Source organism: Podarcis gaigeae (assembly GCF_964106915.1).
Source record: "Podarcis gaigeae genome assembly, chromosome: 2".
NCBI lineage: Eukaryota > Metazoa > Chordata > Lepidosauria > Squamata > Lacertidae > Podarcis > Podarcis gaigeae.
In genome coordinates, this window is record NC_139679.1 from 88,143,012 (window position 1) to 88,169,034 (window position 26,023).

The 26,023-nt window shown below is 45.5% G+C and overlaps 1 protein-coding gene across 4 annotated transcripts; it reads right to left on the reverse strand.

Annotated features, from left to right (window-relative positions):
- Positions 1-1,019: 1,019 nt before the first annotated feature.
- On the reverse strand, positions 1,020-26,023 carry KLF15 (KLF transcription factor 15). Of its 4 annotated transcripts, none has more exons than XR_014559116.1 (3): positions 25,682-26,004; positions 7,518-14,074; positions 1,020-7,033 (listed from the first exon to the last, which is right to left on the reverse strand). XR_014559116.1 is itself a non-coding variant. In XM_083717691.1 (3 exons), the coding sequence occupies exons 2-3, from the start codon at positions 14,017-14,019 to the stop codon at positions 3,936-3,938; spliced, it is 1,203 nt and encodes a 400-aa protein (XP_083573817.1). In that variant the 5' UTR covers positions 14,020-14,074; positions 25,682-26,023; the 3' UTR covers positions 1,020-3,935. The 4 variants fall into 4 exon arrangements, 3 of the variants coding, with proteins under 3 accessions (XP_083573817.1, XP_083573818.1, XP_083573819.1); XM_083717691.1 differs by having other exon boundaries at positions 1,020-4,104; positions 12,986-14,074; positions 25,682-26,023; XM_083717692.1 differs by lacking the exon at positions 25,682-26,004 and adding an exon at positions 17,598-25,029 and having other exon boundaries at positions 1,020-4,104; positions 12,986-14,074.

Below are 26,023 nucleotides of genomic sequence, written 5' to 3' on the forward strand. Positions count from 1 at the left end.
TTTATTTGCACATATTTACAACCTGAGCCTATGATGGAGGGGTTCACAGTGTCAATACCCCAAGAGCGTCTTGCTTCCTCCATAGGCGCAGCCTAGGATTCCAGCAGAGTTCCAATATGGTGCTGCCTGCTGCTTTGCTTCTCAGTTGCATCACTCAGTCACATCACCTCTCTAAGCTAAGCTCTGATTTCATCTTTTAACTCTGAGCTGAGGGAGGTGTCCCAACCATATGCTATCTCGCACTGAGTTCCTTTGACCCTTTGTAGTCTTAATGGCTTGTCTACCATGCGATTTCCTGGACATGGGAAACGTAGCCCTGACAGGCATCATCTTATGCTTGTCTACCTTGTATTGTTATAGTTTTGCTTTCTGTGCTAGCCAGTGGCCATACCAGCACACTCAAAGGGGAATGGGCTGTAGCATTTGCTTAGCATGCAGAAGGTCAATCACTGGCATCTCCAGGTATGGCTGGGAAAGTTCCCTGTCTGAAACCCAGAAGAGCTGCAGCCAGTCAGTAGAAACATTAAATAAGATGGACCAATGGCCTGTACCGGAAGTGAAACAGCAAAGATCATTCTGTGTGCAAATTAATGGTTAATTTTGTTTAATGTTAAAGTCAACTAGCCAAGAGGGGAGTGGGTGGAGGTGTTACTTAGCAACCATGCAGAGCGACATGTTCACCAAGCTTGCACGTGCTCTGATTGGCTGTGTGGTCCTGAGGGATTTTTCCTCTGTATGTTTGGTTGTATGTCTCCCTGCTATGCACAAGGCCTGAAGTAAGAAAGACAAAACCTCTCTGTTATTGTTCAATTTTCTCAGTAAAGTGTAATCAGGATTTCTTTTCTCTCTGGATTTTGCATCATTTAAGTTAGTTTCCTAGCAGCTCGGCTCAGTATAAGGCAGCTTCCTATGTTTCGAAATGCTAGACATTACTATTCTTTCCCATCCACACTGCCAAGGGGCTCCATGGACTCCTGAAGAACATGATTGTGAAAACCAAGAAAAGCGCATCACATCACTTGTAAAATTTCAATTTTCTTTTTATTGTCAAAGTAAATATATTTTATGAAGAACAAAAGGAAAAAATATACAGGATTGTAACTTATGTACACTGGCTTTAAAGGTATTCTTTTGTTTCAAATTTACACAATTTTCTCATACGTTATTAAAAGATATTTTATATAGATATGCAATATGTACAGTTTTATTTACATACATTCATAGGATGTGAGATAAAAACCAGTCAATAGAAGAAAGATTTGTTTATACTTGTTTCTTAGACGACAAAAGGAATGCATTCCTAGATGAAGGTAGTGAGTGGAGCTCTTGCTCGAACATGGCGACGTGGTCTGCATTTTGACCTGGTACGAACGCTAGAATTGCAGTGTTTTATTTCCCATTTGGCTAACAAATAAGTTGACAAGACAGACAAGGCTTAATCCTACAGAAGTTAATTGCAACCAAGTCCCATTGAAACCAATGGATCTTCAGGTAGGAGCTACTAATCCCATCCCATTGCTTTCAGAGGGGTTGAGTCACGGCTAACGTTTGCTCAGTTGTGCTGACGGACACAGGCACCGTCTATGATCAGAGAAGAGATGCAACACGCTCAACTGTATTTTGCTTTAAACAAATATTCTCTAATTACCAGATTCTATTTTGCTAGAAAGCTTCCTACGATCAGCTGAGTACATAAATAAAGGGAAAAGAGGGGGTGCAGGGGGAAATGTTTCCTAACACAATAATTTTGCTGCCAGCATTGCATTATATATATATATATTGATATATATATGTATGTACGTATTCCCTTTTTTGTTGTTGTTCTTTAGCCCTTGAGACAGCTACTGCAGCAGCTGGCTAAAATGCACGATGCCCCAGTTGCATTGCTCTCCGAATAGCAGCCCATGAGGATACTCCACATTTGGGGGGTGCTTGCCTCCTACGGCTCAAAAAAAAGTGCTTTCGCAAAACATTCAATAAGTCTTTTAAGTCCTCCCTCCCCAGTGACTGGGGGGGGGGGATAAGGATTTCATTCCATGCTGTAAACAGGGGTGGGGGGGATGAGTCCAGCATTTCTTCACACATCCATCTGGGAAGATGCAAAGAGCCATCCCAGTTATACTTCTGTGCCCATCAAAAGCCACGTGAGGAGGAGGTTGTAACTTTTGGCAGGAGGTACCTTAAGCTCCTGCAGGAATGGTACGTGATGCAGGCTGTATTGCATGGTGAAAACGCAGTGGCCCAAGAAGCGGCAAAAACAAGGTATCACTCTTACATCCAGTCCTCCCACATCATGATCACCAGACTATGAATCTTTGCCAAAGAGCAAGCATCATTTGTACAGGTCTGTGAGCATCACTCCTCTCCAATGAAACATCTTTTATAGAGCACACTGGCCTGGCTATATTTTGGGCTCCATAGGAAACCAACATTCAACACTCTACCTTAACACCAGCCACACTCACACACAAACACACTGATAAGCTATTGTACTGTCAGCCTACTTTGGATTATGGCTGGACTGTGACTTTGAGACCTATGAAGCAGCAGTCAAGAACTGCTCCCAAAGACTGGAGGGGGGCAGAGTCTGTCGCTGAGATGCACCTCACCCTATGTATATTTATCATCCATGAACTGAATGAGACTGGTGTGTTTTAGTAATCTGGATGATTGGGCAAAGGACATACATTCCACATTTTATCCTTTTGTTTCTTCCTCCTTTGGTTGCCAGCTTTTTGATTTCAAAAATACTGACCTCAGGAGGGGTTAATTTAGTGGCTTATGAGAACAGGCCCTGACAAGACTCCAGCAGAACTAGGAAGGATCTGGACCTTATGAGTTTTTCAGGCCACAATTCTGGCAGCTGATAGGATATTGTGCAGCTCTGCTCAAGAGCAGCAAAATACCAGCTGGCTTGCAATTTCCCACACAGAAACACAAATACACACATCATACACCCAATATGCTCCTTTTGCCCTTCCTCATTTGATAACCTCTTACAGTGGGGCAGCTAGATCATTTTAGACTCTGGACCTAACAGTCGCATGAGGCATCCCTCTATAGGTGGCTGTGTATGACTTCAAAATGTGTGCTGCATTTGGGGGCCTTCCTGCTCATAAGAAGAGCCCTGTGGGATCAGGCCCAAGGCCCATCTAGTCCAGCATCCTGTTCTCACAGTGGCCAACCAGATGCCTATGGGAAACCCTCAAGGAGGACCGGAGTGCAAAAGCACTCTCCCAGCCTGGAAGTCCCAAAACCTGGTATTTGGAGGCATGTGTTAGCTCCAACAGTGGAGATGGAACATGGCCGCCATGGCTAATAGTCATTGATGGCCTTATTCTCCATGCTTCTACTGCTGAGCGGGCCTTAGCCATCAAAGGCCTCTGCCCTGACAGGACTACCAGGCCTCTACAAACTCCTAGATAAGGAACACCATCACCTCAACAAAATATATAAGCCTACCACCCCACCCCAACCTTGCCAAAAAGACATTGTTTTAATTTCAAAAGAAATTTGCTGTTTCCAAACTGGACAAATAGGCCTACTTAATAAGAATGCTTTTAAAAAAAAATACCCCTCACAACGAATAGCCCTGTACATGAGCAAAGCCTTCAGGAATGCCAGAACTATAATTAACTAGCAGCAAGTAGCCCATAAATTATCATGGTGCAGGAGAAAACAGCTAAAAATAAAACACTGTAATTTCAAAAGGAAGAAGCATCAGCAAAGGAAAGGAAAAGAAATAAGGTAAAGGTGGTGGGTGGGTTTTTTTCCCTTCTTTTTCTTTTTAAAAAAATAGATGTGTGTGATGTCATGGCATCAGCTGTTACAGGGAGACAAATAAATTATCGTGAGGAGGATACCGAACAAAGTTCTGTCAGTTCCTGTTCATGGGTGAAGGGGTGGAAAGGAGAAAGTGAGACACCCCCCCCCCCTCAGTTCACTGAGCGCATCGAGCGGCTGCTTCTCGGAAACCGGTGGACTTTGACATGCTTGGACAAATGGTCGCTCCGAGCAAACTTCTTCTCACACACGGGGCACTGGTACGGTTTCACTCCAGAATGCGAGCGCCTGTGCCGGGATAGTTCATCTGATCGTGAAAACCTGAAAGTCAGTAAGGGGGGAGAGGAAGGGTTATCAGTAGGTTGTTGTCTTTGGTTGTCATCAATTCATGAAAAACCAAAGGACAAAGTCACACAATGAAAAGAAGACAAGAAGTGATTTATAAGCAGACAGAACAAAATTGCATGTAAAACAAACATACATGAATAGCAGAGCTGGCTGCTGTTGTGCAACAATTCCAACCATTTCTCCAAATACCTCAGGTTATTCTCTTATTATGACAAGATCTCCTGGATTTCATCCAGTTTCAACAGAACAAAATGGAGAATTTCTCACAGATGGCAGCTGTAAATCCCCTTTTGAAATCTTTGTTCATATGGTATAGTTCTTCCACAAAAGCTTAACCAAGGTACTTTCTATCCTGTAATCCCTATAATTTTATTTATTTTAATAGATATCCTGCCTTTCTCCCAACATGGAACTCAGCATGATATACATGGATTTCCTGGGCAGTCTCCCCTCGAGGCATTAGGCAGACTCAATCCACCCTACCATTATCAAGGTAACAGTATCATTTGCCTATAAACCACTCCCCTATGGGCCAGGGCTGCCCACTTGTCAGTTACCTGGCATCACAATTACACTCTATGATCTGTTTTTCCATTGCACTGTGTATGGAAACCCCAGTGATCATCAGGGTATGCACACCACAGTGCATGGTGCTTTGCAAGCCCTGACAACCAGCTGATTGACAGGGATCACAGGTAAAGAATCCCTGACAGGTGGCTATCTGTCCTCTGTTAAAAAATTTCCAGGGAAGGAGGTAGTCCTTCTGAGGTAGTCTGTTCCACTGTCAAGCATCTCTTACTGAGTCATTTGTTTAAGCTATGTGTAGACCAGTTAATTACCAATGTTTCTAAGTGGTGTACATAAAAATTAAAAAGCATGCAATGGATAGGATTGATTAAAATTAATCGTAAAAACTGAAAAGTTCCCCTTCAATTGCCTGCTGAAGAAGAAAGGTCTCGTATGCCAAACACCTTTGTCAAGCAAATTCAACGGAGAGGAATCAATCAATCAATCAATCAATGCAGTGACTCACATTCGACATCAAGCTATTCCCCCACATGCTCTAGCAGACCTGTCCCCAAAATGGTGGCAACATATGGGAAATTCTCCAATACATTGGGACAAAGTCATTATCCATGAACCGCTAGCAGCACAGAGGCAGATGTCGGCCACCAAGCATAGTTAAAAGTAGTCATTTCATATCCACTGGCACTGATTTCAAAGGAGGAAGAGTGTGACACTGTCTCATACAAATGTTCCTCTCATATCGGAAGGGACAGAACAACGCCATTTTGAATACAACAAGGCTCAGTCAGATTGTGGAGAGAGGAGAGAGAGAGACCCTCAGCTAGCAATATAACTCTCTGAGCTTATATCTTAGGCAGCTCCTGCCTAACATCAGGAAAGGGGAAAAGAAAAGAAAAACCCTAAATACAGTGGTACCTTGGGTTAAGAATTTAATTCATTCCAGAGGTCCGTTCTTAACCTGAAACTGTTCTTAACCTGAAGCACCACTTTAGCTAATGGGACCTCCTGCTGCCACGACACTGCAATTGCACGATTTCTGTTCTCATCCTGAAGCAAAGTTCTTAACCTGAGGTACTATTTCTGGGTTAGCAGAGTCTGTAACTTGAAGCATCTGTAACCTGAAGCGTCTGTAACCTGAGGTACCACTGTACTGTCAATACTGAGATGAATTCATAGAGTTGCAAGGCAGGACAATGCTGATTTCTAGCTCCGCATAATGCTGAAACTCCTCTGAAAACCCCACGTGTTCAGGATGCACAACTGAGACTACTGCCCCTTTCAAAAGATGGTGCTATGAAGTGGGTGTCAGCTAGAACAGTAGCAAAGGCTGGCACTGAAAAGAATTCTTAAGAAGTGCTGTCAGCTGTTTGCTTGTAGTAAATGAATGAAGCCGCAGTCATTTACTAAATGCAAATTGGAAGAGAAAAGAAATCTGTAAAATGTGTTTGCCTGAAAAGATAGTAGATTGCTATGTTTAGGTGAATGCATTTTGTTTTGTTTTTAAGCAAAAAATAATAATTCTCAAGAGAAATGCAGGTGTGCCAAATTCCTGTGCCATCATTGTGTGATGCTTGGATTTATTTCTGCATACACACACACACAAATGCTGAGTCCATTGGGATGAGTTTTTATTATTAGCAAAATCAGGGGCAGATGCGTGAGCACCTCAAAGATATGTGCTATCTGAGCCATGGAAAGCAACGTGAGTTAATATGTTAAGAATATTCTTTACCTCATGCCTAAACCCTGCAGTTGATCAGGTAACAATGTTGCTATGCTGTTGCCCAGCTTGCTGGGAAAGATCAGCTTACTATACCAGCAGAAATACACTCCCTGATCCCTGCGTGTTTATACAAAAGAAAAGACTTGAAAGGTGAACATCTGAAGCACGTAGAATCCCTTGCGATCGCCACACACTAGCCTTACCAACTTTTGTTTGCTCATTTTGGCTGGCCTTTGTGTCATGGTGCACATGGAATGATGTAACATATCCTTAAAGAGTTTGATTCAATCACAGGTGGTTCTCGGGTCAAACAAGCAGGACATGTGACAGATCCTGGAATCATGGTAGCAAGCTGCCTGGGTTTCACAGCAATTAGCTGTGAGCCTGGAAAGTGAGAATGGGGAAAATCTCTTCCCATATGTTAATTGCTCAGAAAATCTGGGTAAAAAGGGCTTCAGTGGGATTTAAGCATGCTTCAAGGGAGGGTTGCTGGCAGAGTGAAGCGGCTGCCTCAGGTTGGTTTGGGGGTGTCCCGGAAGGGCAGCAATTTGTTAGTTATTTAATTGGAAGTTGTGCCTTTACTCCCAAGGAGAGGTACTTGTGGATTTTCTGTCTCAAGTGCCTCGGATACTATGTACCTTGACTCTGGAACTGTAGGAGGAGGGAGTGGGCCACATTATTCACATGTGGAAATGTGCTTCATACCACATATATCTTCTTTACTTGACAGATACCCCCACACCTTTTATTTTTTTTATTACGGTAAGGCACATCAAGAGACAGGGACGCGGGTGGTGCTGTGGTGTAAACCACAGAGCCTAGGACTTGCCGATCAGAAGGTTGGTGGTTTGAATCCCCACGACGGGGTGAGCTCCCATTGTTCAGTCCCTGCTCCTGTCAACCTAGCAGTATGAAAGCACTTCAAAGTGCAAGTAGATAAATAGGTACCGCTCTGGCGGAAAGGTAAACGGCATTTCCGTGCACTGCTCTGGTTCGCCAGAAGCAGCTTAGTCATGCTGGCCACATGACCCGGAAGCTGTACGCTGGCTCCCTTGGCCAATAAAGCGAGATGAGCGCCGCAACCCCAGAGTCGGCCACAACTGGACCTAATGGTCAGGGGTCCCTTTACATTTACCTTTACATCAAGAGACACAATTTGCTTTGTGTTGGTCAATTGCAGTATTCTTTAGCACCTTCATATTATGCACCGCCAGTCCAGCTTCCTTGTTTTTCAAAAACCCGCCCACATTTTCTTATGTGATGGTGGGTGCTTTAGAAGTGTGCAGACTGCAGCTAATGGACTGTGTCTGCTTTCTAGTGCAGCTGTGCTGAATGCCTTGCATAAAAGAAAAGGTACAAGAAGTAGCCATCGCTGTGTCTCCATATGCCCTACATCAGTATTCTTCAACCTTGAATCCCCCAGGCATTTGTTAGACTACACCTCCCAGCATCCCTAGTCAGGTTAGCCAATGGTCAAGGGTGATGGGACTTGTAGTTTGACAGCATCTGAGGACCCAGGTTCAAATGCTTCTCGGTTAAAACTATTATCATTCTCCACCCTTGAATTATAGCACCTTGATTGACAAACATTATTTTATTTGTATTTACTTATCAGATTTATATACACACAAAGGAATGGTATTCTGAAGGAAAAGCTGGTATGCTTCAAGTTCCAAGGACTGATATATAGAATTTCAGGTATCACACATCCTAAAATATCAAAGATGGGGGGTTAAATATTGATTTCATAGGTCAAATACCAACCCAGGAATTGGATATCTGCATTCAGCATGAAATCTGAGTTCAACTATGTGAACCGTAGCAGATTCCAAATTGGATTTCTGAATGAAAAATGCATTTCTGAGTTAATTATGGTGGTCCAGCCATTATACGTGTATTGATGGCTTTCCAAATTATAAGTCCACAGCTCACTTACATTTTGTGTTTGCCGATTGCTTCATCCCAAGTTCTGGTAACACTCAACTCTTGCTAACCACATGCTGCATTAATATAATATTTTTAAATGCTGGTTTTAAATTGTTTTTAAAGATAATTTGAATGATTTATTTTATATTTTTTGTAAACTGCATAAGATGTTTTCTTACAATCATGTGGTATATAAATTTTGTTTAAAAAAATAAATAAGCAAACAGACACCTTGAACTGCATTCATAGAGGAGATGCAGTGCAATCGTGGGAAAGCGTCCGTTCCAATGGGAGATATTTGTCATTTGCCTGCAGGGCTTGTTTGATTGCTTTACACAACAAGTTATTTATTTTGTAGGCTCTCATAATGGTACAACAGTAACAAAGACGATAAATAGTCCCAGGGTATGGTCTGAAGGCAAGGGAGGCTACCACCCTGGTAAAGCAAAACTGGTCTGGCTCTAAATATAGGAAGCTGCCTTATTTTGAGTCAGACCAATGTTTTGCCTAGCTCAGTATTATCTACTCTTGACTGGCAGAAGATATCCAGGGTTTCAGGCAAGACCTTTCAGTTGCCTTGCATCAGGTCAGACCATATATTTATCCTACCAGTTTGGCATTGTCTGGCTAGCAGTCTCTCTCTCTCTCTCTCTCTCTCTCTCTCTCTCTCTCTCTCTCTCTGGGTTTCCAAGACACAGACCTTTCCCATCACCTAATGGGTCTTTACTGGAGATGCCAGGCACTAAACCTGGCTCCTTCAGCATCTACTTGACTCTACTGAGGTTTAGTCCTTCCCCATGGAGCAGGAGCAGAGCAAGATCCATTTGATTCTGCCTTGCCTACTTTAAATGTGTTTTGATGTTCTACTACGGTAGTAATGCACTGCTGTAAGATGAGCAACTATGGTTAGATAACAGCCTGTGAAGCAAAGTCATTGCTGTTGCTGCAGCCATCATACTACAGACAGAAGGAGGGTCGTACCACACAGCAGCATGGGGTAGCCAACATGGTGGCTCCCTGGCATTGTAACACTCCAGCTCCCAACTTCCCTGAGCACTGGCCAGACTGACTGGGAAATGGTGTCCAATAATATCTGCAAGGCGCAACACTGACTACCCCTGCAACAGAAGAATGGAGAAATGGAGAAGCCAATCTGTAGTAGATGTATTAGAATATAGGCACATCAGATTTCCTGGTGCATTTTGAATACCCAGGTTCTCTTTTGAGGGAAGCTATTCAGCAACATGACATTTTGTTTTTAACCTCACTGTCTCATCTAAAAGAAGGAGCAGCTTTAGTGCTGTCCATAGCTAAGTTATAAGAAAGGAGATTCCGACCAAACTTCAGAAAAAACCTTCTGACAGTAGGAGCTGTTTGACAGCGGAACGGACTCCCTCAGGAGGTTGTGGTCTCTCCTTTCTTGGAGGTTTTTAAGCAGAGGTTAGATGGCCATCTGTCATGGATGCCTTAGGCCCTTCAGGTCCCTTCCAACTCTACAGTTCTTTGATTCTAAGTATTGTGTTTCCATTTACACAGACCAGGGCAATTTTCTTTAATTGCTCTTGATGCAAACAAACACCTGAAATGCATCTGTTTGGAAAAGGGAGTCCTACACAAAGAGGAAAAGAAAACAACTAAAGGAAAAATACCAGAAGTGTATCTCTTGGGCCGGTGTGTTCAAAACAGGGCGATAAAGAAAAATGGAAAAGAACAGAAGCTCCAGGTGTACTCGGCACACACAAGTCATGTGAGGTCCCAGCTCTCTCTGAACTTCTGGAAAGTAAACATTCTCTGCTGATAAAAGGAAAGCTGTGCAATTTTGGGCTCAGTTACCTCCAGCCACTTGCCAATCTCACTTTGATGGCCAAAAACACCACATAAGTGTGCACTGAATTTCTGGACTAATCCTAGAGAGGTATACTGGAAGAAACAAACTCCTTAGAAAATGGGCAGCCACCTCTTCCTTCCTTTTAATAACAAATGCCCATTGCAAATGTGGGGTTTCAATCCACACCCTGCAGTGGCCGTACTCTGCCATCTCCTTGAATAATCTTGCCTGCCTGCAATCTGCCACTGATCTGTTGATCTGCTGTCTTCCATAAGTCTCCTCCTCATACTAACCATGAGCTAGAGCTGTCAAATGTACATATCAGCTGATGCAGTTAACATAGGCACTGGCTCAAAATAATAGCTCCCACCCAAAAAGATTAAAGGGCGTAAGGATCTGCAGGATGTGTAGTTTCTCGAGTAAAGAAAGGGGAAGACCTCTGGTGATGTATGTTATTGTTCTCCACAGCACTTAGACCCTGGATGCCACAGTACCAGGCCTACACAACTCACGATGCACCAAAACAGATCACATCTGTGCACTGTCCCTTCCCCTGATTATTGCAGAGGCAGCAAAAACATGAAAGGTCTATCAAACCTCTGGTGGACAATCATCCATGGCTGGTGTACATCACTCATGTTAGTCAGCTGTTACTCCCAAGGACGCAGGCAGTCATAAATGCAAGCACATTCCCCATCCCAGTAATGCAACATATCACCTGGGCCATATCCACTGCCCTCTCTCCTGTGATAAATGTACAGCTGCCATTTTCTGAACTTTGTGACATTCCACAAAGCCAAACCCCATAAAGAAGGTAGCTTAGATATTAGTTCTTACTCTGTTTAAGGGTTGGGCACTCCAGGCCACACGTCCTGCCCTAGCCACAAGCCATCGCTGGCCCATCTTCTCATGAGTGCTTTTACAGGGCTGGAAAGTATCCTTGAATTCTGTCAATGCCCCTGGCTTGTCTGAACGGAGGATAGATTGTGCTGTGTAAGTGGGTGTAGAAACTCACTTACTGCACAAAGGTAACATTTGCATTTGTTTCTCCACCCAGTTTGCTTCCAGACTCACCCAACACTTGCATGTGGCCTCTGAACAGTGGCCAAGAAAGGAATGTGGCCCTCAAGCTGAAAAGGGTTCCTAGCTCTTGCTGTAAAGCAGGGGTGTGGAATTTTGGGCTCTCTGGGTGTTGCTGAGCTACAACTCCCATCAGCCCCAGCTCAAGGCTTACATCCTTGTCCTAAAGCATACTAAAAATAAATTTTAAAAATTGGTGATTTCAGGCTCTTCTCTACAACTTGTGACAGTTTCACCCACTGCCCTCTTGACATCTTCTGCTCATGCTATCCATGCTCAGTTCCCTTGAAGTTAGGAAAATGGCGTACATTTGTGGCTTTCATAAAATACATCATCAGAAGAAAGGATGGGAAAGCAAAGAGGACTGGAGAGGCTCTGAGAGTCCTCAGATAGGCTTGCTGGGATTTCAAGTCCATTGGCTACAGAATACCAAAATCATTTTCCTTCACCAGCATTTTTAAAAAATCTGAACATTTGTCATAATTTCCTCACATCCCCCGCTCACAGAAACAAAATTTTCCACAAAAATATTTGCATTAGGGTTCACTGTTAGGGAGAGCAAATATTCTAAATGCCATGACAGGAAGCCATCAGGACGGGAGGCCAACTGCGTAGTTAATAATCAACTATTTCCCTAAAAACCACGGGTGAGAAATGTTATGAGTCGCTCCTTGCAGGCATAGGACAATCAGCCTAGGGAAGTGTCACAAATATGGAAATTGAAGAATATAAATACTGAGTCAAGCCAAATGTCCAACCGAGAATCTCATGCCTCCAGGCATGACAAACATTGGATCCTACGCCATAGGAAAACCACAGCGATTACACAGCGATTCGTCTGTCTAGTCTCTCTTACTTACAGCCTGCGGAAAACAGAGGGTTTGGAGGCATTTTGACTAAGCCTTCCCCATCCTGAAAAGAAGCAGGCCTATTTCATCCTCAAGTATCCATGCCCAACGGCAACATGTAGTACGCACCACCCACTGCAAGATGGCATTTGATGTCGCCTCACAAGTGCAGGGGTGGCAGCCACAACAAAGATGCTCAGCACACGGATGAGATGCAGGTCAACAGACATTTAGCAGACCAGATTTGCAATGTCTTGAGGAATTTGTGTTGATTCAGTCAGAAGGAGTGTCAAGCCATTCAGAAAGCAGAGATTTCCATGGGCCTGATTGTATGCATTCACTTAAAGATAGTGAATATGGATATATAATTTATAATTCTCCCCCTCCCTCTTTTGTCACTAACTGCAATTATAGGAACATATGAAGCTGTCAAAATACTTTGCCCATCTAGCCTAGTACTGTCATCTCACCTGCCACCCAACCATTTAACTGGAGAGGCCCAGGACTGAGTCTGGGACTTTTTTGTATTCAAATCCTGTGCATCACCACTGAACTCTTCTTGGCACCTATCCTTTCCTTTGGTGCTGATTGTGGGAAATGCATCGCAACCAAGCCCATAGTATACAGCTCGCAATGCCTGTTCTGACAAGTTCAATCTCTCTTTTATGAGCTGAGATGACAACTGTTTTTGTTGAAAAACAAAACCTTTTCTGCCACTAAAGCCAAGAGGTTGTGCCATTTGATTCGTAGATGTTCCTAGCGTCATCTCATTTCGAGAGAACATGCTTAGGTACTAGAGAAGGTACTAGAGAAGAAGGGACATCCTTCAATTAATTTGGCTCAAAATCACCGGCTAGCAAATAACGTGGAACGAATGGCAGTATTATGCGACCCAGCCTGCCACCACACCCCAATACTGACCTCCATCCGCAACCAGGCCACGTACACGCAAAGGGTTTCTCCCCCGTGTGCCTCCTCAGGTGGGCTTTCAAGTGGCTGCTTTTGGTGTACATCTTGGTACATCCGGGGAAAGTACATTTGTGCATTTTAATGAGTTCTGCCGCAGGGTTCTTTTGAAACTTTTGACCCATGATGACCCCCGTTTGCCCCTGGATCGTACCTCCAGGCCCGATTGGTTTTGCAGCGATCGGAACTGGGGCTATGCGGACAAATTTGGAGGAGGAGTTCAAGTTGGACGATGGAACAAGCTGTGGCACAAGTGCAAACGTTTGCCCTTGGATGTTGACCAGGAGCTGTGCAATTTTAATGTTCTCTTGCGCAGGTCCCTGTGAACTAGGGCTTGCGTTTGATGCTTGCTTAACTTGCACTGGTTGGATTTGGAGCATGACTGGGATCCCCCCATCGAGGGACATGGCTCCGTTTGATGCATCCATTGTGCCGCTTGACTGTTCGCTTTTGCTATCTTTTAAACTACTACTGGGTACCATGTGATCTTTGGGCTGCATGGAAGCCACAGTTATCTGGCCACAAGCTCTCATGTCTTTGGTCTCACTTTTGGGTCCTTCCTTGAGCTCTGTCTCCATGTTCTCTTCCAGAAACTCCTCGATTTCCTCCAGGGTGGGCTGAAATGGTCCCGAATCCTCCATCTCCACTGTGAATTCGGGCATCCTATAATGCTCCTCCTTCACAATAGGCTGAAGTCTCCTTTTGTCCCACCAAGAGGCATGGCCATTCCCCAAGGATGCCTGAGACAACAAGTAGTCCAAGATGCTGTCCTGACTCTCGGCACTTGACGAGCTCCCGCAGCTTGAGCTAAGGACCTGGGAATCGGGACTGGAACAAGAGCAAAAACTCGAGGAGTCGCTGTCATCTTCCGACAAGGGGGACGGCAGCATGTGGTACGACCTGCCAATGGCTGCCATGTCCCCAAAGTATCCGAGAAGAGGCCTTGCAGATGAGAAGGACTCATCCGCAGGAAGCAAGTGATCCACCATCCCGGGATAATCTCTTTATAGGTCTCCCACCAGCATGTACCAACAGAGCGAAAGCCTGGATATGGGAAACACAAACACCAAGAGTCAGAAGTCAGGTTTAATCATTCATCTCAATGCACTAAAACTACAAAGCTTTCCCTAGCCTGGCCCACAATCCTTGCTGCGTGCTCATGTTGCTACATGTTTTGATATTGCCTGTTATCACCCAAGAGGATTTCTTGAGCGCTCTTTTTCCAAGATTGCACCACATGCTTGCAAAAGAATTCTCTCTGAAACGCCATTTCACAACTATGTGTTCTGGAGATTTACAACAGCCTACTTATTTCCAAAGGATTGCTGGTGAGGAGAAAGATGTCCTTCAGTGTCCTTTTCCTTAGCCCTGGATCTTGCAGCCAGTGCTAAAGGGTAGAGAGAGCGGGAACGAGGCCGAGGGAGGAGAACTGTTGAAACTTTTACCATTCCCAAACCTCCATATCAAGCAGAGTGTTTATTACCGCTTTCCCCTGGCTTTATTTTTAACTTTCTCACATATACAAATATAGGCTAATCAGTGTAATGCAAAGCTTGGGGCGGCAGGAGCTAAAAATATTGGCTAGACTTTGACAGTGAGGATTTTCCTCTCCGGGTTAATGATTCAAATTTTCTACTGCCATTATCTGTTGCGCTGCTCTTGATACAGGCTTGAACCAAGCCGGATTATTTAATCGCCATACCTTGGCAAAGAGGGGGCCGTTCCCCACCCCTCAAAGAAAGATTACTAGCAAATTTTAGCTCTGGTCTGCATGCCCACAAGTCCAGTGTAAAAACTTCTCTCCAGCATATTCTCCTGCCTTTCATTTGAAGCACTGCCTTGGGATGAACTGAAGCATGTGACAGCTTCTAAATTTGGAAGACTCCGGTCAGAATTAGCATCTCAATTCTGGCTTTGGATTTCAAAGCATTGTGACCAGCCTCATTGTGCCATGTTCCTGACAAGCACCATCAACTCACTTAGCCTCAGGAAGACCTGGGAGTGAATTTCCTATGGAAGCACATCTGGGTGAGGGGGGGGCAAGAAATCATGCACAGGCCTTTCCCGCTCTAGCTGCCCCAAGCAAAACTCTCACAGCAAAACACCCAAAGCTTGTGCTCTTGGTTGTGAAAGGGAAAAGATACAGTCTCGGGCAGACAATTATTTGCTCTTCCAGTCAAGGCAAACCTACTTTGCCTTGGGGGAGGGTATATGAATTGTGGGGGCAGATCCTTTAAGAGCCAGTGCTGGTGTAGTGGTTAGAGTGTTGGACTATGACCTAGAGATCAGGGTTCAAACCCCACTTGGCTCACTGTACCCTGTCACAGCCTCTCAAACATATCCTACCTCACAGGGTTGTTGTGGGCATGAAATGAGAAGAGGGAGAACCTCTTGGAGGAAAAGGTGCAATATAAATGCAATAAACGTATAAAACCTGGGTTTGGAAGAAAGAGGGTGAATGTGAGAGCGCGAGAAGGGGCAATGGAAAACAAAGGAGATCTCAAACACATCTTTTGCAAAGTCATTTCTAGCATGCTCGTCTGCTATTGTTGCCGCAGCTGCTTTGCCACAAACTGTTGTTGCTATTGTCCAGGGGTAGGCAAAAGATGCTTACTATTCCCTGTATAATCCGTGCTTTTACTGCATCTTTTAACGCGCCCCATCTTTGTCTCGTTCCTCTCAAAGAAATAAAATCCAAAGCACGCACCGCGCAGCTGAGATGGCAAAAGATGGATTTTGCACACATCTTCCATCAGCACCAGCCCACTGACATTCCACAGGAAGCCTGAACAAGCGAAAGTACATTTCTTTGAAAAGCAGCTTCCTGACTGATGCAAGGCTGGGGACGTGGATGGCGAGTCCTGAAGCAAAAAACGCATTTGTTGGCTTCCCAAGCTGCACACTTTCCTAGTTTACACACAAACGCCAGCCATCTCTTCTTGTCAAATGACTACACTTATGAAATGTTCACATGTGCTGAATGGGAGGAAGTTCAATCAAAGGTTAGGCTTCACGGTGCAAAAAAAGAGGAAGGCGAACAAAGTCATTATGACATAAGCTTTCATGGGCGACTGTCATTAAATGCTATGCAGAATTCTAGATACATATGTGGTTGCAGCAGAATGGTATACTATGAGATCAGAAGGAAAGGAAAGGTAATGCCCCCCAAAAGGACATTTTATTAACAATGATCATTCACACATATAAGTAGTTAAATAATGCATGTAGGGTGATTTATTTATTTTTTAATCCATTGTGTTGGTTCAGTTCACAAGAGATAGCTTTGAGCCTCTCAGTGTATGGTAATTTATCCATTCCACAATGCATTTTCACCTCTTTTTGCATAATAATCACTATGAATAGTAAAGGGGATTCTTCACCTACACAGGTTAATTACCTAAGGATGCTGCAGATCAGATCTGAACCTCCAGAGTTTTCTCCTTTGTACTGCTCCAGGTTTATAGTTTAACCCTGTTCATGTCTACTGATAAGTGAGTTCCATTGAATCAAATGGGATTTGCACCCCAGGACTGCAGGTTTAATCAGTTTGATAGATTCATCAACTAAAGCTTTAGCTGATTAACCAGTAGGGAAAGGTGAGCATACATGTGTTTATTCAGCCTGTGGTATATTGGTGTAATAGGAATTTGGGGGGGGGGGGTGGAATACAAAAGATGGCATTTCCTTATAAAATGATAATCTCACGCTCCCTTTAATATTGTGGGGGACAGGGAATCACCCTGATAATGGGCATAAGGAAGGTCTTCTGAGTAATATCATCCTCCTTATTCCCTGACAGAAGTTTTGGTAATACGCCGTCAATGAATTGATCAAATCAGTCAGCAAGCAGGCGATTAACCAACCAAGGATTTCTGGGCACAATTCACACAAGGGATTGTCTTAATCTATGATGTCCTAAGGGAACTTTGCCAGCACACACAAGTGAGTGTACACACCAGTTCAGTATGTTCAGACACCCTGCTCTGAGTGCCATGCTTTCTGGCGTAAGGAAGGTCTTCTGAGTAATAGCATCCTCCTTACAGAATCTCCTCCCCAGAGATGCCCAGCAAGCTGCCAGCTTGTTCTTTTTCTCGTTTTGAATCAAAGCTTGTTGGGAGGGAAATGCAGCACTAGGCATTTTAATATGATCTTCATTAGTTCCTCTGCAGGCATTCGAGTGCCACGTGGTGGGATGAAGCATTTCAAAGCAGAGATGCATTAATGAATCCTGCCCCAGTTTGGTCCCAGTCCAAAGCTGCAACCTTACCAGGGAGGGAGCCCCCCACTGAAGCTAAGGGCACTTGCTTCCGAGCAGAAATGCACAGTTCACAAGTTCCACTGGGGTGTGTTGCACATGGCTTGCAGGAGGGAGGGGGGAAATGGGAAACATATGTCTCCAAAAATGCAGGGAATGCATGCTGGGGCGCCTTAACTCTCAAATGGCAGTCTATGCCTCACCAAAGGAGGGCACGCATTGGATTTGCATAAAATCTGCATGAATTCAATTCATATGCATAGATACAACGTAATAAACCATTGTACTATAATTTAAGTAGAAATACAGTACCTTTTACTACAGTGGGGAAGGTGGCCTGTTTGCCTGCCCAGCCTGCTGCCCAGGCGTCCCCTGTTGACGGGCAACTTCAAGGCTCTTCCTGCTCTTCCTTCTGATGGGTTCTTTATCTTTAAACTTGACTCGGACGCCTTCAACAGAGGGCTGTCCTCCGTAGGACACGTGGCCTCCCTAATATTTCCTGGCAAGGGCCTACGATGTGTCCCAGGGTATTTGGTTTGCACGATGCAAATGGACTGAAATCTTACCTAACTCTGTACTGGACTATGACCAAAGTGCAGAAAACAGCACTGTATCCAGGTTGCTATGCAGAGGGCCAGGAAAAAGGAGCATTTTAGAAGGAAAGTGTGCATGCCAAACATACAGGAAGTGGAACGAAGCTGAATGGAATGGACAGGGAAATAGGTAGAAAAACAGGCAGAAACTATCAGGTTTGCAAATCCTGGGAGCTAATGCTGTAAGGCTTAGTCCTGAACAGATATGTATAGGATTGCACCTTCAGGGCACATTTTAAACCATGAATGGCTGGTTTGTGGCCCTCCATATGTTGCTAGACTACAGCTCCCACAGCATCCCTGACCATTGGCCATGCTGGCAGGAATTGAGAGTACTTGGAAGCCTACCACATCTGGAGAATCGTCAGCCAACGCTGTTTCGAACTGTCCTTGTCAGCTCAGGAGCTAGCATTTCAAGCAGTGATAAGGGCAATATTAATCTCCGTGATTTCATCAGAATGCAGGTCCTTGAATCAGGTTCTGGGGTGGGGGAGGAGGGAGGGGGAGGAATGACATGAGAGTCGGCAGATGACGAGAATGCTTTCTAGCGCAGGGCCAGCTGCTATTCATCTTACATTCCCATATCCATATGGCGCAAATCAGTGCTCTCTCCTCCAGTGAAAGAAGAAATGCCAACAGGAGGCAGAAGGGTGAAACCCTAAAGGCACAGAGGTCAGTTGGCAGATGTGAGAACTTATACCACTTTCCTTGCCCTATCAGAGCTGTCACTGGAGCCAAAGGGAATTCTGGGTATTGGAGGAACATGCTGGATTCATCACTTGCCTGCTAATGACCAAATCCTTCTTTTTTCCCCTTTTCTCTTTTGGAGATTCTTAAAGAAGTATGGAATAGTAATGTTAGTCTCATGGGGAAAATGCATAGCTGTATTTTCATTTACTGAGGCCTGCCCACTTTCAACAGTTTATCCATGAATAAGTTTTGTGGGGGTTATTGCTATGGTTTGGTTTGGTTTATTCTTGATCTTATTATGTATTTTTATAGGGTTTTCCCCTCTCTGCAACTGAAATGCAGTCAGCTCTGGGGTGAAGCACATCGACTCTCCCACAGTACTCCAAACCTCCGCAATATCCTCACAATATTGTTTTCTTGCTTCTGATCTTTCAGAGCTGCCTTGTTTTGGGAACAACAGTTGCCTGTTTAGGTCACCAGCTAAATATTAAAAGGGCAGCAAATGTACTGCATGCCTGTGCACTGCTGTATTTCAGAGTAAGCATTCAGAGGAGAATGCAGAAAGCTATGCAAAACTTGAGCTGCTTGTCACTCCAGGGAACATTAGAGGACGACTGGGGAGCAGGGAGATGTTGCTGCTAACGGTATAATCCGATTTGGTGCCTTTTAAACAGCTGTGGATATGCTGACAGCTACTTTCTAGGGTTGCCAACATCTCCTCTCTTTGATGTAACCTAATCCCCTAAACCTATGTTCTCCCTACTACAACCGATTGCACCAAGAGGGATACCTGCTGATGGAATGCACAAGTCCCATTGGGACATCATCAATGCACCTTCAAGAAAGTCCTTGCATCAGGGCATTGGAATGCCACAGCCCAGGAATCCCAATAAACAGCAGAATTACTTTGCATGCAAATGTATATGGAAAGTGCCAAGTCAAGAAGCCAGTGTGGACCAATGCTGGATCTGGTTCCACCAAGGGAACTCAAGTCCCAGCCTCTGCTTGACTGTAGGGGGGTAGACCTAACTCCCTCCATCCCTTGTGATCTAAGGGTGCTGCATTGCTAGCTCTGCTTCCCTCCACTGTCCTAACTGGACCCTAATATCTGTGCACAGGTAAACATCCACAGGGCCCTTTCACGTAAGGCTTTTCCCTCACATGGAGGAGACCTATGTGTATAGCTCTGCATGCACAAAAGGGCCTATTATCATTCTACATGGCCTGTAGGATACCTGTGATCTACATCCTTAGACCACATCCCAGTCTCAATTCTTCCTCTGCCTTCTCATACATGCTCTGTATATACATACCCTCCAACATTTCTCCGATGAAAATAGGGACACCCCATTCCATAATGATAATTTTACTATTTATACCCCACACATCTTACTGGGTTGCCCCAGCCACTCTGGGTAGCTTCCAACATATATAAAAATATAATAAAACATTAAGCATTAAGCATTAAAAGAACTTCCCTATACAGGATTGCCTTCAGACAGCTCAGGGGTCAGATAACTCCATATCCTCCAACGTTTCTCCAATGAAAATAATATAATAATTATTTATTATTTATTCCCCAGCCACTCTGGGCAGCTCCCAACCAAATATTAAAAACACAGTAAAGCATTAAACATTAAAAACTTCCTTAAGCAGGGCTGCCTTCATATGTCTTTTAAAAGTAAGATAGTTGCTTATTTCCTTCACATCTGAAGGGAGGGTGTTCCACAGAGAGGGTGCCACTACCGAGAAGGCCCTTGGTTCCCTGTAACCTCACTTCTCACAATGAGGGAACCGCCAGAAGGCCCTTGCAGATGGACCTTGATGTCCAGGCTGAACAATGGGGGTGAAGACGCTCCTTCAGGTATACTGGGCTGAGGCCATTTAGGGCTTTAAAGGTCAGCACCAACACTTTGAATTGTGCCTGGAAACATACTGGGAGCCAATGTCGGTCTCTCAGGACATCCTAAGGAAAAGTGGGACATTCTGAGATCAGATCAGAACTGGGAAGGCTTCTCTAAATGAGGGACACCCCTTGAAAATAGGGTTATTTGGAGGGATATCTGCAGCATGACCAAGATGCAAACATTTGAATGGAAATATGTAAATGAGGAGGCGGGACCAGGCAAACAAAAGTAGGCTCAATTTCCAAAGATGGCATCACCAGCAGCAGGAAACAGTTATAGACCTATGCACACCAAACACCAATGTACCCTGGAGTGCTATTCTTCAGCAGCTACCAGTTTCCTTCTAGAGAGACAGACACCTGAACTGCTGCACTTGCATGGCAGTAAGAGCCAAAGCTCTCTTCCGCTGCTGAACCTGGATGGCTGAGATCCTACAGATTCCTTGGGGAGCAGGCACACAGGGGCAAGCATGTGTGCACAGGCACATGTGTTCATGACACAAGGACAGAGTGGACCTCTTAGGAATCTTTCCAAACACAGACCCTCTAGAAATAATCTTGCCTTTGATAACATATTTTATTAGCAGCTATTGTAATGCTCTGTAGGATTTTACACCCTTGAGAAAAAGCCTACAGATCAAAGTGCAGAATGGAGGAGTACTGGACTACCAGCAGTGAAGAAATGCAACAGGATAGAAAAGTTGCAGCAACTGTGAATGATGAGCCAGTTTTAATTCCTCGATTTTTATCCCAGCCTTATTCCCATCAGCTCAGGGCAGCAAACATGAGGTTGTCCCATTCCATTCTCACAGTGCCCCTAAAAGGTAGGTTTGCCTGAGAAATATTGACATGTTCTGGGGGTACTCAAGGATGAGCAGTACCGGCACCTCCCCCCCCATGTTAAAAGTGTGGCAGTTACTATAGCAACTTCATGGTGAGTACCAGCACCTTTTGTTTCTTTAAAAAAGAGAGTGGACATGCCTCAAACCACCGATAGAACTTCACAGCTGAGCAGAGCTTTGAGCCAAAGTCTTTTTGTTGTTGTTGTTGTTCCAAATCGAACTTCCCAGACTACAGATTGGGTTGTTTTTAAACCTAGCTGACAATCTGGCATCAAAAGAGGTATGTTTACAGCCCCATCGTATGCTCTGCTGTGTGCACTGGGTCAGCATAAAGGGATGAAGGAGATGCATATAGCATCTAATCATCATCAGCGTTGTCGTCATCCTTTACTGTCATCTGCCGTCAGGCTGGTTTAAAAATACGCTTGCTGTTAAATGCGGCAAGAAAGGTTTCCTGATTAAGGAGCCTCCAGCCTGCATAGCACATGACTGCTTGGTGGTGCCAGTTAAATGCTTAAGAGAAAAGGCACATTGGGCAGCGCACAGCAACAACTTCAGGGTCTGCTCTCACTGCACACGGTTGCAGCAGCACAGAGTGCCAAAGGCAGCTTCTCAATTCTGGCCAGCACCAAATATCATTTTACAACACAGGGCAAGTTTCTAGATCTCATGGCTGGAAAGATTTTTTAAAAACAACAACAACAACACAAAACAAATAAAACCAGGAACACATCTGCAAATTGAGTTGTATGCAGTGTTGCTCCTACTTAGAGTAGACCCATTGGAATTGATGGATATGGCTAATGTAGGTCCATTAATTCCAATGGATCTACTCTGAGATAGCTGGATATAAGAAATAGTTCCTTGCACACACAAAAAGGTTCAAAGTATTTCCTTTCTCTCCATGGAAAACCCTCCCAGCACCTTTATCTCACCTTACTGTCCACCAAAGAATCATAGAATTTTAGAGTTGGAAGGGGCCACAAGGGTCAGCTAGTCCAACCCCCTGCAATGCAGGAATCTTTTGCCCAATGTAGGACTCGAACCCATGACCCTGAGATTAAGAGTCTCATGCTCTATCAGCTGAGTGCTCTATATATATATATGGGACATCTTCCCTTCTCCTGATTCCCTCTATTCGCAATTAGACATTAAGAATACATAACTTATCTATAGGCTGGTAGCCTTGCAGTACGTCAAGATCCCTGATAATAAAGGAGAGGAAGGTGCTCCAGTATATGAGATCAAAACATGCTCCGGTTAGCCATGTTTACACACACCTCTCTTTTTCACAGCCTTGTCAAAATTTCTGCAGGAGCAGAGGAGGATCGGTGGGAGGGGGGGCCAAGAAATCCCCTTTCTCGCCGAAAGCCAACTGGCTTTAAAACGCATCCATTCTCCTTTGTTTTCCAGAGGAGGAAAGACTTTGTTTACAGCAATAATGGCCAAAGACTTTAATCCGGGCTCTAGATTGTGTACATTCCGCTTTGACATTCATGCTGGTCACACACACATGGAGTCCCAAGCCTGTCTGGGCTAATCTGTCAAGAGGTGAATGGATAAAAGCTCCGGGATTCATTGCACTAAGCATGGGAGGGGGGCGGCACAGAAAGGGAGAAGGGATACATTTCATATCCCTTCAAGAACCAGGCTGTGGTTTTAGTGCGAGGAGTCGGGGGGGGGGTTGTTTTTGCTTCCTCTAAATAGCCGAGTGTGTTTAACCCAACCTCAGCTTCACAAGGCTGGGTATTAAAGAGGCTGACTGAACACACTGTGACTGGTGGAGTTCTCCCTCCCTTTGGCCTCTGAAGTTTGCAATGACCGACAGTAACCCTGCAACCATCTCTCTCTCTCTCTCTCTCTCTCTCTCTCTCTCTCTCCTTTCTTTCAACATTACCATAACAGCCATAGCAGAGCAAAGCGCACAGCTGCCTCCTTCTGTTGCTGCTGCAGGAGGTTGCTTCCCCAACATTACATCCTCACAAGCCACTCAAAAGTTGCTCAGGGAAACCAGTAAACAGAACCGTGCTGTGTGCCGCAGAACTTCTGCCTGCCTCTCTCTCTCTCTCTCTCTCTCTCTCTCTCTCTGTCTCTCTGTCTCTCTGTCTCTCTCTCTCCAGTATGTCAAATATCTCACACCCTCAAGTTGAGAACATAGGAAGCTGCCTTGTATTCCAAGCCCATCCAGCTCAGCACTGGTCACACAGACTGGCAGCAGCTCTCCAGGGTTTTCAGAGAGGGGGTGTTCCCATTCCCACAGATTGAAGCTGGGTTGCAAAGCAGATGCCCCTTCGCTGTTCGAAAGAGGGTGGTAGAAGAGGCAGAACGTTGCAAGTGAAAGGGAAACATTTCCTAATTCTGACAGCAGCTCGGGAACAGAACTGCACCCTTCGCCCCCATTAGAGTCATGCTCTCCTCCAGTCACCCAAACAGCTGTTTGGCAGGCTGGGAGGAGCATGGGCTATACATGAGGAGGATGCATGTTTCAAACTGGACAGCTCCACTGGTAAGAGACTCGGAATCTCAGGGTTGTGGGTTTGAGCCCCACGTCCGGCAAAAGATTCCTGCATTGCAGGGGGCTGGACTAGATTGGCCCTCATGGTCCCTTCCTACTCAACAATTCTATGATTTCACATCACACTCACTCTCTCAAGCAATTTCTGGCATTTTTTGGGAGGGGGTTGGCAGTGGGAGCAGCTGGGGCATGCACATCAGGTAGTGCTGAAGGCCTTCCAGGGCCACATCATGTGGCCCCTGGGTTACCCACATGTGCCTCAGAGGCAAAACAAGGGAAGTTTTTTGATTTGCCATCATGTGCTAAAAGTCAATGTGTCTTTTTTGCCATCTGCTTGAAAGCCACGCCATGGACATGTGGCCCAAATGAACGCATGATTTTCTCACATGATGGCATACAGTGGTCTCACACACCCATGCCCTGCACTCCCCATGGAGAAGTTCCATATGGGAAACAGTCCTGGACTTCCTAAGAAGGGTGTGCAGTATCTTTTTGTAAGATGCACTGAAGGGGAGGGGTACTCAATAGGTATGTGTTGGGATACAGCTGCTCCAACTTTGCCTACTCCTAAGGCAGGATTTGGGACTGACTACAGGACATGGAGCCCCTTCCAGCTGCCAGGTTGCATGCTTTGCTTCCCAGTGAGAAAATGTGGCCTCTTTTCTTGATTCGGTTATACCAATATTGATGTCAAACTGTGCAAGCTTTGGAATCACACAGAATCCTTCATCCAACGAAAGGTTCTTTGCAGCTCGGAAGCTGCTGCCCTACCACGACACAAATTAGCTCCACGTACAAAGACAGCCTCCTGCTGGTTTCGTCATCTCTGCCCTGTTCTCGACTTAACACCGCAACCACAGCTGTCTTGTCCTGTCAAGGCGCTCCACGTTAACATAAGTTCCGAAGCCACCGCCATCTGCAGCGCCCATCCATTTGTCCCATTGCCATGCATTTGCATTTCACCCCCTGGGGGAGCGGGAGGGGGGGTCCAGAGAGAAAGCCAGCGGTGAAGCTTTGAAACAAACCAGAGTCACTTAAAACACCTGCAGGAAGGAGCCAAGCGTGCAAGTTAAAGGCAAAACGGGGTTGGGGGTGGCGAAAGGGAGGGCATCCCTAGCAGGATCTGTAACTGGATCTTTTCCAGCGTGGCAAGCGAAATGCACGCCGTGGGCTAAGAGAGGAAGCGGGGAAGTACCTGCACGTTTATTTCTTATTAAAGGGAAAGCGCTGGCCGCATGTTGCCTTGCTGCTGAAACTCCTCAGCCAGACAGCCTTCGCATATGGTGGGGAGCGCCGCCTCTTTCCAGCGCCAGAAGCGGAGATCGGGATCCGCACAGGCGAGGATCTCTCGCCCTTCACGGCCAGGATCCGGAATAGGAGTCTCTGCCCTCTCTCCCTCCCGCCCCCGATCACTGTAAACATCTGAAGGCGCGCACACGCGCCCAGGCACCCACACGCACCCCGTCCTGCCTCCATCTGCTGCCGCAAAGAGGACTCGCCTCGCCTCGCCTCCCTGCTGTCCACATTCCTCGAATTCTGCGCGCAAGTCGCCCCGGCGGCCAAGCCAGCTAATCGATCCTTCGATCCGGCGGCCCTCTATATTGATCCGCCAGGCTAGAGCCGCCGCCGACCGATCGCCTTCTCGCTTAGCGTTTCCTGCACGCGCAGAATAAAGCAAGCATGCTGCCGGGTCCCTGGACTAGAAACTGGCTGCTTCTTCGTTTTCTTCCACTGAGGTTTACCCACCCCACCCCCGCCCCGTCCTCCTCCTTTCCTTCTCCCCCACCCCGTCCCGCATCGTGCACCCCAACCCCTTATTATGGGTCACAATCGTGTCATTTGCTTCTTACCTGAACTTATTCAGTCAACCCTCGAGGGTGAGCGTGAGGAGGGCGACAGCACACCCCCCACAATTTAAACTGCAAAAAGATCCCAGTAGGCGGCAGCTCCTCTTGACATTTAATTCTTTTTTTTTTTAGGAAATGGGTGGGGGAGGAGAGAGAGAAGCAAAAAATAAAACGGATGGATTAAACCCCCTCCAAGGAGATGATGGGCTGGGTGGCAAGCGGCGTCCTTGAGAATCGCCCGCAGGTAAACAGGGTCCCGATGGGCGACCAGCAACCCGGCCGGCGATGTGTCCTTTCGCTCTCCTCGCGTAGTACTATATCCCCATCACATGACTGCCAGGGAGG

Coding starts and splice junctions, on each gene's coding strand:
- KLF15 (XM_083717691.1), bottom strand. CDS start 14,019: ATGGTGGATCACTTGCTTCCTGCGGATGAGTCCTTCTCATCTGCAAGG. Junction 4,105..12,985: donor TGGCCTGGTTGCGGATGGAG/GTCAGTATTGGG, acceptor ACTGACTTTCAG/GTTTTCACGATCAGATGAAC.